The 12,254-nt window shown below is 40.4% G+C and overlaps 1 protein-coding gene across 1 annotated transcript in view; it reads right to left on the minus strand.

Moving 5' to 3' along the window:
* cnrip1a (cannabinoid receptor interacting protein 1a) overlaps nt 1–11,712 on the minus strand; it is a 50,300-nt gene extending 38,588 nt beyond the window's left edge. Inside the window, exons 1-2 of the mRNA XM_039738893.1 lie at nt 11,378–11,712; nt 10,600–10,744 (exon numbers count right to left, since the gene is read on the minus strand). Coding sequence (XP_039594827.1) covers nt 10,600–10,744; nt 11,378–11,556 — 324 coding nt within the window. The 5' untranslated portion in view covers nt 11,557–11,712. The remainder of the gene's footprint in view (nt 1–10,599; nt 10,745–11,377) is intronic.
* Between the last annotated feature and the right edge of the window lie 542 nt (nt 11,713–12,254).

Below are 12,254 nucleotides of genomic sequence, written 5' to 3' on the forward strand. Positions count from 1 at the left end.
TGGTCGGAACCACTACGATTCACCATTGTCACACACGTGCGCATGGGAGGCAGCTAAAGGGCTTGAGTGACGGCAGTTCTGAGGCATACTGGGAGCTGGCAGAGTGCACTGACTCTTTTTCTCTCTTTCCTGTAGACCATCCCGGGAGATTCAATCTGGCTCTCTGGACGTCACTTCCGGGACCGAGCCAATGGAAGGAGACCTTACCGGCCCCTGTGATGTCACGTCAGGGCTCGAACCAATGATTGACGAACATGGGCCTGATCCTTATGACCTCACTTCCTGTCTTCCCCTTTAAAAGCCTGTCCCTTTTCCCTAAATCCTCAGTCTTGTTTTGGACTTGTTTGTATGCACTTCAGTGCTGTGTATTTTCATAAAAGAACGACTTTGCAGCCAGGATACCAGATTATACGCGTGTCTGCCCCAAATCTTTATCTGAGTATGTCTCATTATTGTGACACCATGTTTATAGTGATGTGTTAATTCCGGATTGCACATCAAGGCAAAACTTACAAACAAAAGATTACATCAACTAATAAAAATGATTTAGAGTTTTTCTGAATTGCTTAAACACTAAACCCCACTCTCTGAACCAAAAACTCAGTGGTCTGAACTCATTTATTGAATCATTTACTCTTTTGACAATACCATAAACAATTTTCACCTACTGAAACACAATTTGCAGATCTCATTGACTCTTTTTGCAAAATTCTAAACACATTCTCATGCAATAAAACAGATTTTGCACCGCATTGCACTTATGATGCATAACGGTAACCCTAAGTGGCACAAGGTAAGCAAAAATAAAGCACAGCTGTCATGAACTGAACACTGGGACCCAAAATTGATGACACTTGTTTCAAATGATGTGACACCACCAATGTAAGCCAGTTCAGAGGGCACACAAGTTGTTGAAGGTTCATATCAACAATGGACAGAAACAATCAGAGATGCAGAGAATGAGTGCATGTAAGAGGTGGAGTACGAGGAGGAAGAGGGGGTAGAGGAAGAGCAAAACAAAGAGTAGTAATTTCTGATGACATTCGAGCTACTATCATAGACCATGTTCTTGTCCATTGAAGGATAATGTGAGAAGCAGGACAAAGAGTACAACACAATATCAGCAGAATCTCTGTGTCCACCATAATCCGTAGATTCAGACAAGAGAACAGGTACAGTATGACTGTTTTTATTTTGTCTTCACAGTGTAACAGCCGACCCCTTACCCAGACCGGCCATGACACTACCAAGACATATTCCTTGAATTACCTGAGGTTTCTTGCTCTAATAACAAGCCGTACTCCTTACAAGTTGTCTTACTTTTCCCGACACAACGAAATAACCAGAAAACAGTAACAGATATGTAAAATCAAATGTGGTGTCACACACGTGCGCATGGGAGGCAGCTAAAGGGCTTGAGTGACGGCAGTTCTGAGGCATGCTGGGAGCTGGTCTATCTTTCCTGAAGACCATCCCGGGAGATTCCATCTGGCTCTCTGGACGTCACTTCCGGGACCGAGCCAATGGAAGGAGACCTTACCAGCTCTGGCCCCTGTGATGTCACGTCTGGGCTCGAACCAATGGCTAAAGAACATGAGCCTGATCCTTATGACCTCACTTCCTGTCTTCCCTTTAAAAGCCTGTCCCTTTTCTCTAAATCCTCAGTCTTGTTTTGGACTCATTTGTATGCACATCAGTGCTGTTTATTTTGATAAAAAATTATGTGAAGCCAGGATACCAGAATATACGGGTGGCTGCCCCAAACCTTTATTAGAGTACGTCTCATTATTGTGACAGTGGATATATTGTAAATTGAAAAGACAGACAATCATCCTATCCTTATTTATTTGTTTTTACCACTTTGTCAACAAAATTAAATATTTGTTAGAAGAAATCAAATAAATTAGGGTTTTAGAAATACACTTGATCACCTGGGGCCTCATGTATAACGCCGTGTGTAAAACTCGCACTATAACATGGCGTAAGCACAAAAGCCGAAATGTGCTTACGCACATAAAAATCCAGATGCAGGAATCTGTGCGTACTCCAACTTCCACGTTCTTCCGCTACATAAATCCCGATCAGCGTGAAAACTAACGCTCGTGCACGCGCATTTTGTAACGCCCCAAATCCTCCCAGAATTACGCCTCTTTGAATATGCAAATCAATATAAATCGCCCTTAAGCGCAGCCTTCTGTGAAAAGACAATGGGAAAAGCACGGGGAAAATATAAGAATTTCAGCGAATACCAAGTGGAGGCAAAGGAAAAACATACTATTTGTTCAAATAAGCCGTGGTATAATCAACAAAATGAAGTTGATCGAGTGACATAGCGTGTTGGAGAAACTTGAAAGCTCACATTCACAAAATCGCACAGTGCCGGAAATAAAAAAGAAGTCACATATCAAAGTTGCCGTGAAAAGAAGAGTTGTAAGCCCACTGTCTGAGTGTCATATGAAAGCTTATTAGGGTACAGAGAAAAAAGGCACACGGTGGGGAAAAAGCACGAAATGTCAACTTTAATCTCGAATTTTCCACTTTAATCACGTAGTTTATTTTGTCATTTAGTAGAACATTATAAACTTCATCTTAAAATCGTTTAATTAACCAGTTTCTCAAAATTACATCGTAATTAAAGTAGCACGTTAAATGCTTTGTTTTGTATTTGATCTTCTACTCGTATGTGATCTGTGTGTTGATCACTACTTGCTTCTTAAACCGACTCTCTTCCTCCAACTGGACACAGAGTCCATTACATTTGTGATATTACAGCTCTCTGAATAACTAAAATACTGAGATGTATACGTGATGTCATTTTCATGATGATAGGAGCTAAAGCACATTATTAAACATGTGTTTCATGAGCCTCGTGCTCATGACAAGCATTTATCTTTTGTCAAAATTTGTCGCTGCGTTTTTAGCTGTTTTGTTATTTTCTCTTTCTGTTTTATATTCAATATATATTGGCGTGGCCGCCCCAAGAGTCCTTGCTTTTCTTTCCCCAAGTAACCGATCGCCATACAATCAGCTCTGTAATAGAAGTTAAGCCATCTGTAAGCTTAGCGCCGATACTTCAAAACGTTTAAAGAACATTGAAATATCTTCGTAGTACATGTTTAATTATTCTATCCTTCACGACACTCCCAGTGAAGAATATAGATTATTTAAATGAAGTTAAAGTTTTATGTGTATAATTTAACAAATATATTTTGCTGCATTTCACCTTAAAAATGATATCGTCATCATATGTAAATACGCTTTATAAAGTGGCCCAGGTTGTGAGATATTATAACTGTAGTGCAAGTTTACAGTGGGGTGATTGTACTTATAAGTACAAACCGTTCTACAAGGAGCAATTGATTGAGTGCATTTAAAGTTCTTGGGATTAAACTGTTTCTGAACCGCGAGGTCCGTACAGGAAAGGCTTTAAAACATTTTGCAGTGGCTGAGGTAGCGTGTCCTTGAAGCTGTATACCGATAATTCTCTTTCCGATCAGCTGCTGCTGTGATTCACACTCAGATACAGTGATATAAATACTCCGAGTCGTGCAGTGAGAGTAATATGGAAAAAGATGATCCGCTGTGGCAACTCCTAACGGGAGGAGCTGAAAGAAGAAGAAGAAGAAGAAGAGAGAGTAACAACGCTAAAGCAGTTATGGTATTTGGAATACTATGGCTGTTCCCTGGACCATTATATTGTTACGAGTTAATTACAATCAGATGCATTACACTAATAAACAATATGCGGTTAGTTTCTGTGTATTTATAAAGCCGCGTCATGAAAATAATGAGTAATCACACAAGAACAGTACCATTGCTTTGACGCTGGGTGCCGCCAGTTTGCAAAACCGAGCGGAGAACTTGCGTACGACAAGGCATGAGGTACCGTGGAAAAGTGCGTGGCTTTACGCCAAGTGTAGGTTTTATACATCACGATTTGAACGTGGAAAAGTTCTTACGCAACATTTCTGTGCATACGCACTGTTTATACATGAGGCCCCTGGCTTTTCAATTTTTACAAATTTTTGCAATTATGTGAAAGCTGATCAAGCACAAGGACCCCACATAGAAGTGGGATAAGATGAAGAGGATGATGAAGAAGAAGGTCTATCATTTCAAATTAAGCCAAACTAAGGCAAAGGTAAAGAAGTGTTATTGCAAACTTGAATGTAAACTTCAAAACACATGTTAACCCTACTATTACTGTAAGAATGCAGTTTTTCATATAAGAAATATTGCAAAATTTAGATCTCTTGAAACATCTGAAGATACTGGAATTATTTTGGTTTTATTTTCAGCCAGCTGGATTACTGTAATGCACTCCTAACAGGACTACCTAAGAAAGACATCAAAGCTACTTTAAAATACAGCAGCATGAATCTTATTCAGTAAAAAGAAAATTCAAGCACTTCTCACTGGTCTTACGTAATTCATTACCTGTGTCCTTTACAATTCTTTTGAAAATAGTATTACAGTTTTTTTCAATTGCTTAGACACTAAAATTAAAACTTTCTCACAATTAACAAATCCTCATACTCAAGGAGCAAAACACCAGCCTAGATTTGCACAACTGTAAGCACATTTTCAGCTTCACACTTTTTGCAAAACATAACACACAGTGATTTGCAAAACACTAAACACACTTAACATACATTACACACAAAAATCTATCATGAAGTCACTTCCTTGCAATACCAAAGCACTGACTGTCAAATTACCGCACCGACCAACCAATTGGTCCACCACAGTCATCAGGTGTGCAAACACTTGTTTGCTTAATTGTAGACACACCAATCAGGTGTTTAAGCACTATAAAAAGGCAACAGGCAAGTTCACCTGTCTTCAACAAAAATGGACAGTGTCGGAAGAAGAGGAAGAGTACGGATGAGAGGGGGAATCCGGAGAGAACAAGGTGGAGGAAGAGGCCAAGGTAGGGGAAGAGGAAGAGGGAGAGGAAGACCTAGAGGAGGGGTAGGACATGCACAAAGAAGAAGACAACCAAATCTGTGTAACGAAATTCGTGCTACAATTGTGGACCATGTAATAAACCACGGACTAACACTGAGGGAGGCTGGACTGAGAGTACAGCCTAACCTAAGCAGGAACACAGTGGTATCAATAGTTCGGACATTTCGTCAAGAGTACAGGTGAGAAACTTCTGTCAACAGAAAATCCATAGCTTACTGCATGTACTATATCAACCGTTTTGGTATGTATTCATGTTTCATTTTACAGTAAGCTACATGTATTTTGTTTGCCCAACATAGGATTGAACGTCGAGAACACCAAGGAGGGAGGCGCCCTATATTCACACAGGAGCAAGAAAGAGAGATCATAAACCTCATTTTGGCCAATAATGCAATCAGACTTCGAGAAATTCAAGCCCATATTGTCAATGATCACCAAATTTTCAATAATGTCCTACAGGTCTCTCAATCAATCAATCAATAAATCAACATTTATTTATATATTACATATTCATACAAAAAAATGTAGCTCAAAGTGCTTTACAAAATGAATAGAAAAATCGAAGACACAATAAAAAATAAACATAAGTCAACATTAATTAACATAGAATAAGTAAGGTCCGAAAACTGTAGTCATATGCCCCTCTTGATATTTTGGGGAGCCTGTCCACTGATATTTCCAGACGTAATCTTAGAACATGAAATGCTAGTGATCTTGTAATTTAAGACAATTTCAAGGCTTGTCGACTTACAATTTCACCCTGGTTCACAGGTTGGCATGAGAAGGAATCTAATGCCTCTCCTCACCTTCCCCTTGTGTGACATCACTTCCGCTTTTTTGAATTGTCATTTCTACATGGTGTGACTAAAATTTATGCAAATCCCCTTAAGTGAAAGTCTGCAATGTACACTTTAATCATGTCAGAATTGTTTCATATGTAATTTTAAACTGTGAAGCGGAGGAGTAAATCAAAGACAAATGTGTTTTTGTTCCAAACATTATGCATAATACCATTGTCTTCCGGCAACAATGCAGGCATTGTTTCTGAAATGTTTCAAAGTTGAAAATATTTTAAACACATATTTGCTTAATTTTCTTAATATTCAATCATTCCATTTCCTAAGCCAGCAAAAGCTCATGAGAAACAGAAAGTACAAAAAGTTTAGGCATGTGGAGGAAACCAATTTTAATAAGTAAGGCACTAGTTCACCACAGGGCTCAGCCACTCATATAGGGACAATTAAGTCACCCATCAGCCCAACGTGCACCTGTTTGGGATTTGGCACAAACCTGAGGGCCTGAACAATACACACACAGATATGTGGAGATGTGCAGATTCCAATAAACTAGCCAACCCACAACGTACCATACGGTGCATAATCAGGCCGGTTTGTTAATGATTTTTAAGCATAGGGAGAAAACCAACATTTGAAAAATCGGTAATGTAATAAATCAGGAAGGAAAACAAGATTGTAACAATGCACGGAACAGAAGAAACTGAACCTGAAATTCTAAGAATGGGAGTGAGCAATGCTTGCAGATGTGTGTACTGCTTGGACCACCATCTTAAATAGGGATAACACGATAGTGTCAAATGCTGTGACAACATTAAAAAACCCCATCCATTCATTATCCAACCCGCTATATCCTAACTACAGGGTCATGGGGGTCTGCTGGAGCCAATCCCAACCAACACAGGGCACAAGGCTGGAAACAAACCCTGGGCAGAAAAAAAAAACATTTGCAACAAATGCTGTTACCATAAACAATCCTCGACAGTACTCCATCCTTCCAATCTCACATTAATAACATCACCCGGTCTGCTTACTTCTACCTACGTAATATTAATCGCATTCGCCCCTCCCTCACTCCTCGTACCACTGCCATTCTTATTCACAGTCTTGTTACTTCTCGGCTGGACTACTGCAATTCACTCCTTTTTGGTCTCCCTAATAAATCTCTTCATAAGCTTCAATTAGTCCAGAACTCTGCAGCTCGCATCATTACTCGAAACTCATCTATTCACCATATTACTCCGGTCTTGCAGCAGCTCCATTGTCTCCCGATTAAGTTTCGAATTGATTTTAAGATTCTGCTATTAACATTTAAGGCCATTCATAACCTCGCCCCTCCGTATCTGTTTGACCTCCTTCATGTTGCCATTCCCTCCTGTAACCTTCGATCCTCTTCCTCTATCCATCTGACCTTCCCTCGCCCGTCTAACCACCATGGGGAGCAGAGCATTCAGCTGTTCTGCTCCCAAGCTCTGGGATTCATTACCTACCAAATCATATTCATACTTAAAACGTATCTGTTTAAAATGGATTTTTCTTTATGATTACAGTGGTTATGTTTGGTTTTAATTTTTATATTTTATGATGTTTTTAGTTGTTTATAATTGTGTATTTTATTTATTTATTGTTTGTTCGGTGTCCTTGAGTTTTCAGAAAGGCGCCTTGTATAAATAAAATGTATTATTAATATGGCCACGGTCACAGCCACAGCCACAGCTACTGTAGATGATAACAGATTTGTGAAATACCAATGGGTTCCTGATTTTAAACAGACTCTTGCTGCATGTGAACAGTAACACACGCTAAGTCCAAGTTTTCTTATCTGTTAGTGTAATTTGCCTGTCATACATTAAAGATTTTGTATTTTTTTATGCATTAGGAAATTTCTCAAAGCACAAAAAACCAACTTCACATGCATTGAACCCTTCCGAGTATGAAATGGTGCTTTGACAAGCAATGGTTCTGTCGTGATCTGGGAATCCTGAAAGCACAGGTACCAAAAACAATTCCAAGGTTGCCCATTGGGTGGGGAAAAAAGGCCGAGACGAATCTTGATAAAAACAAATGATTTATTTTCACAAAAGACTGTGCAAGAACCTCACAAGGAGATGCCTGAGAAGGCAAGGCAGATATAACAAACAAGTCCCAAAACATAATCCAAAAGTTGTGGTCAAAAACAGAGCAGATGTTCAAAAAATAGCAATACTACTGTCCTATTGTGAAATCCAGAGGGGAAGTCAAAAACAGAGCAAGGGTTCAAAAAATCACTCGCAGTCCCAAAACAAAATCCAAAGACAAAGTTGAAAAACAAAGCACAGGATCGAAAATTTCATAAAACACAAGAAATAGCAATAGCACAGAAACTCACCAAAACTTTCCGCTCCCTAGTGTGTTCAATGAACTGCAAAGGACTATGGGAGGCCCTCCCTTAAATAGGGTGAAGGACCATTCTTGGTGGTGATTGGCAGGTGGCCCCGCCCCTTGGGGAGCCACCCACAAAACACAAAGGTTATAATCTAGGCCTTGCCCCTTTCTCAACACACACCCAGTAAAATGTACAAAAGAAACATTAATACAAATAAATGATACAAAATTAAACCAAACAAAACAGAGAAGAAACACAACTGTGAACACCAGCCAGGAGGAAAATGCTGGCTGAAACTTGACAGGTTCAGTAAAGAAGAGCCCAGTAAAGAACCCTAAAATGTCCCTAAAGAAACAGCATTTCTACAAGTGAGTGTGAAGTGGTGCAGAGTTAAACTTTGCGGGAGTCAGGCTGAAGTACTACTCGAATAAAGTGTCCAGGAAAGACAATACGGCACCACAGCTTACAGTTATTTTATAGGTGTACATCACACTCATTGCCAGGGTGTGTGATAATTAAGGTTACGAGAGAAAAAGGTGGCAACAGAAGGGGTCAATGGAGAATCCAGCCAAATATATTCAGTATTCAGAGTGTGCTCTGACCCCCAAAGGTCATGCAAAAAGACAATTTCCCTTTTGGGATTAATACAATATTCCAAAAATGCACCAATTTCATTTTAAATGGACAATCTATACAGTATATATATAATTCACTAAGGCAAGACACCCATGGAAAACACGCCGGAAGAGGCGTGGATTCACTAAGCCGCCGACAAGTAAGACACCTATGGCACACGCAGGAAGGAGTCACGGCCACCAACTCCAAGAAGTAAGCAGTCTTTAAAAAACGAGTTTTCGGTTACGACAAACGGACGCATGCACCATAGCAAACTGTTTTACACGCTACATACAGCAATTCACATCCGCGACAAACATGCGTCTTCTTAGATGCTCCTGCAGGAACACAGAAAGTCTACGTGAGTCACAGGTGCATCTGGACTGTGCAAAGACGACAACGACTCAAGTGACGAGTTGGAGGTGGGCACTTGAGCGATGGCGGTCCGCCAGTTTTCAGTCACGGACGATTGTGTGTTGGTTCGTTCCGTGCATTGTTACAATGTTGCTTTCCTTCCTGATTTATTACATTACCGATTTTTCAAATGTTAGTTTTCTCCCTATGCTTAAAAATCATTAAAAAACCGGCCTGATTACGCGGCGTATGGTACGCTGCGGGTTGGCTAGTTTGTTATCCATCCATCCATTTTCTAACCCGCTGAATCCGAATACAGGGTCACGGGGGTCTGCTGGAGCCAATCCCAGCCAACACAGGGCACAAGGCAGGAACCAATCCTGGGCAGGGTGCCAACCCACCGCAGGACACACACAAACACACCCACACACCAAGCACACACTAGGGCCAATTCAGAATCGCCAATCCACCTAACCTACATGTCTTTGGATTGTGGGAGGAAACCGGAGCGCCGGAGAAAACCCACGCAGACACGGGGAGAACATGCAAACTACGCAGGGAGGACCCGGGAAGCAAACCCGGGTCTCCTAACTGCGAGGCAGCAGCGCTACCACTGCGCCACCGTGCCACCCCTAGTTTGTTATATTTGTTGTAAACTACAAAAGGGGACATAGAGCTTAATTTGTGGAAAGAAATTCAAAATCTAGGGTGGCACAGTGGCGCAGTGGGTAGCGCTGCTGCCTTGCAGTTAGGAGACCTGGGTTCCCTTCCTGGGTCTTCCCTGCATGAAGTTTGCATGTTCTCCCCGTGCAGGTTAGGTGCATTGGCGATTTGAAATTGTCCCTAGTGTGTGGGTGTGTGTGCCGTGTGGAGGGCAGGCACCCTGCCCAAGGTTTGTTTCCTGCCTTGTGCCCTGTGTTGGCTGGGATTGGCTCCAGCAGACCCCTATGACCCTGTAGTTAGGATATAGTGGGTTGGATAATGGATGGATGGAATTCAAAATCTGAGATGAGATGTTACTGTTGCATTTGTAACTTGCTTTTCTTTTTTCCAGCTTTATATTAAGTGTCAGTCAATTATTTTCCAACCAGCTTAGTCCTGAACGGGGTCACGGGTGTCTGCTGATATTGAATGTCATCTTTTCCATTTTTTGTTTTGTGGGGTTACAACGGTGCACATATACTAAAACTAACTTGTCTTACTTTCTATGTTGAATTAAACACACGTCTTTCTCTTATTATGTTACAGTTACTTAACTGGATTACCTGTATGGTAAGATTTTGCTACATTAATGGTCATGAGAAAAATCCTTTAATGTATGAGCAGTCATTGCCTTAAAGCCTTGAATACATGCTGATCTCTTTTCATTTCAGTACCGTAGCAGTTTCCTGTTGCAAATATATTTTCAAAATAATTCAATATGTTTAACGATTGCCATTTTTTGTTAAAATATGAATCAGGCGACCATGTCGGTTTCCCGACGGACGCTGGGTAGACAGTTACCTGTATAGTCACTTGCACCGGCTGTCTCTCCCCGCTTTTGGTGTGACCCACTCCTTCGGTGTCATATATTCCGATGTAGTTGACAGCTTGAGGGTCTTTAGACTGCTGCTCTAAGGGGAAGCTCACGGAGCCTATGCTCATTGTCCTAGAGAAGGGAAAGAAAAAAGGGATGTTATTTATTTATTCTTTATCGACGGCAACATGCGATTTAAAAACGCACTGATTACCTTACAGTGTAGGCTTTCGGGAAAAAAAACATGAAAAATTGCAAAAATGCACCAATGATTCTAAACTTATTAATATATAAAATATATCTAATGCTATAAATTACTGTAAAGAACTAGCAGAACAGTGCCGATGAGAAGCCATTAGAGCGGCAGCGTTAGATAACCAGAAAAATGCAAGGAGAGGATTTATTGCAGGCTGTGGATTTGGTTGACAAGCAGACCAGCAATCTGGCAGCTCCTTCTGTCATTTTATCCGTCCTTGAACGAAAACGAATTGAAAAAAGAAATACAAATGTAGAAATCGGGCTGTCAAAATATCCAACAAAGAATGAATGGGAAATATATGCACTATTGTTTCTTTGAAACGCAAAATCCATCCGTCTTTAAGGTTTGCTTTAAGAATCCCTGTCTTCCAAGAAGAAAATGCCCATTTACTTTCAGGAATCGCTGCATATGTGGTATCGTGCGCTAGCGGAACAGCAAAACAATTATTTATTCTAGAAAGCATCAGATTAGGGTATACCTACCTAAAGGTAGGCTTTAGTACTTACGTTGCAGATATCGCTCCAGGTTTTACGACCAATTCGATTTTGTATTTGGAGCCCGTTAGTAATTTTATAGTCCTGTTTTGGCCGAATCTCTGCCCGTCCACTTTAAAATAAACAGGTCCGTCATTAGGCTGTATTTTCAAAGAAACGTTGATTTTAATTAATTGTGGAACGTCGCCCATGATTTGTGAATATAATGCAGGAATCTTTTTTTGATAGCACCCCCTGCTTAAAGCGACAGTGCGCCTAGTAGGAGGCAGAGAGAATTTCTAGTCATAAAGGATTTTGTGACCGACCCTTCCCCCATTCCTGTATATTGCAGATGCAACTGCCACTAAAAAGCGATGCATTGCCTTATAATCCACCTTCTGTTCACGGGATGGAGACACGGGATTCTACTAAAACAGTTCGGGCGAATATCGCGAAGAGATATTTTTCATTAAAACTGATTAACTTTCTGTAAAGAGTAAAATCATGATTTTTCAAACCTTTTATTCCTTTACAGTATTTTGTTTTGTTTTGAATACCCCCACCTATCCACTTATTACCGGTACTTTAATGAATAGACGTTGGCACTTTTGTGGGCATTTTACTCTATAATCAACAACAACATTTATTTATATAGCACATTTTCATACAAACAGTAGCTCAAAGTGCTTTACATGATGAAGAAAAGAGAAATAAGAGACAAAGTAAGAATTAGAATAAGACAACACTGATTAACATAGAATAAGAGTAAGGTCCGATGGCCAGGGAGGACTGAAAAAACAAAAAAAAAAAAAAACTCCAGAAGGTTGGAGAGAAAAAATAAAATCTGCAGGGGTTCCAGGCCACGGGACCACCCAGCCCCCTCTGGGCATTCTACCTAACATAAATGAAA

Source organism: Polypterus senegalus, chromosome 16 (genome assembly GCF_016835505.1).
Source record: "Polypterus senegalus isolate Bchr_013 chromosome 16, ASM1683550v1, whole genome shotgun sequence".
Lineage (NCBI taxonomy): Eukaryota > Metazoa > Chordata > Cladistia > Polypteriformes > Polypteridae > Polypterus > Polypterus senegalus.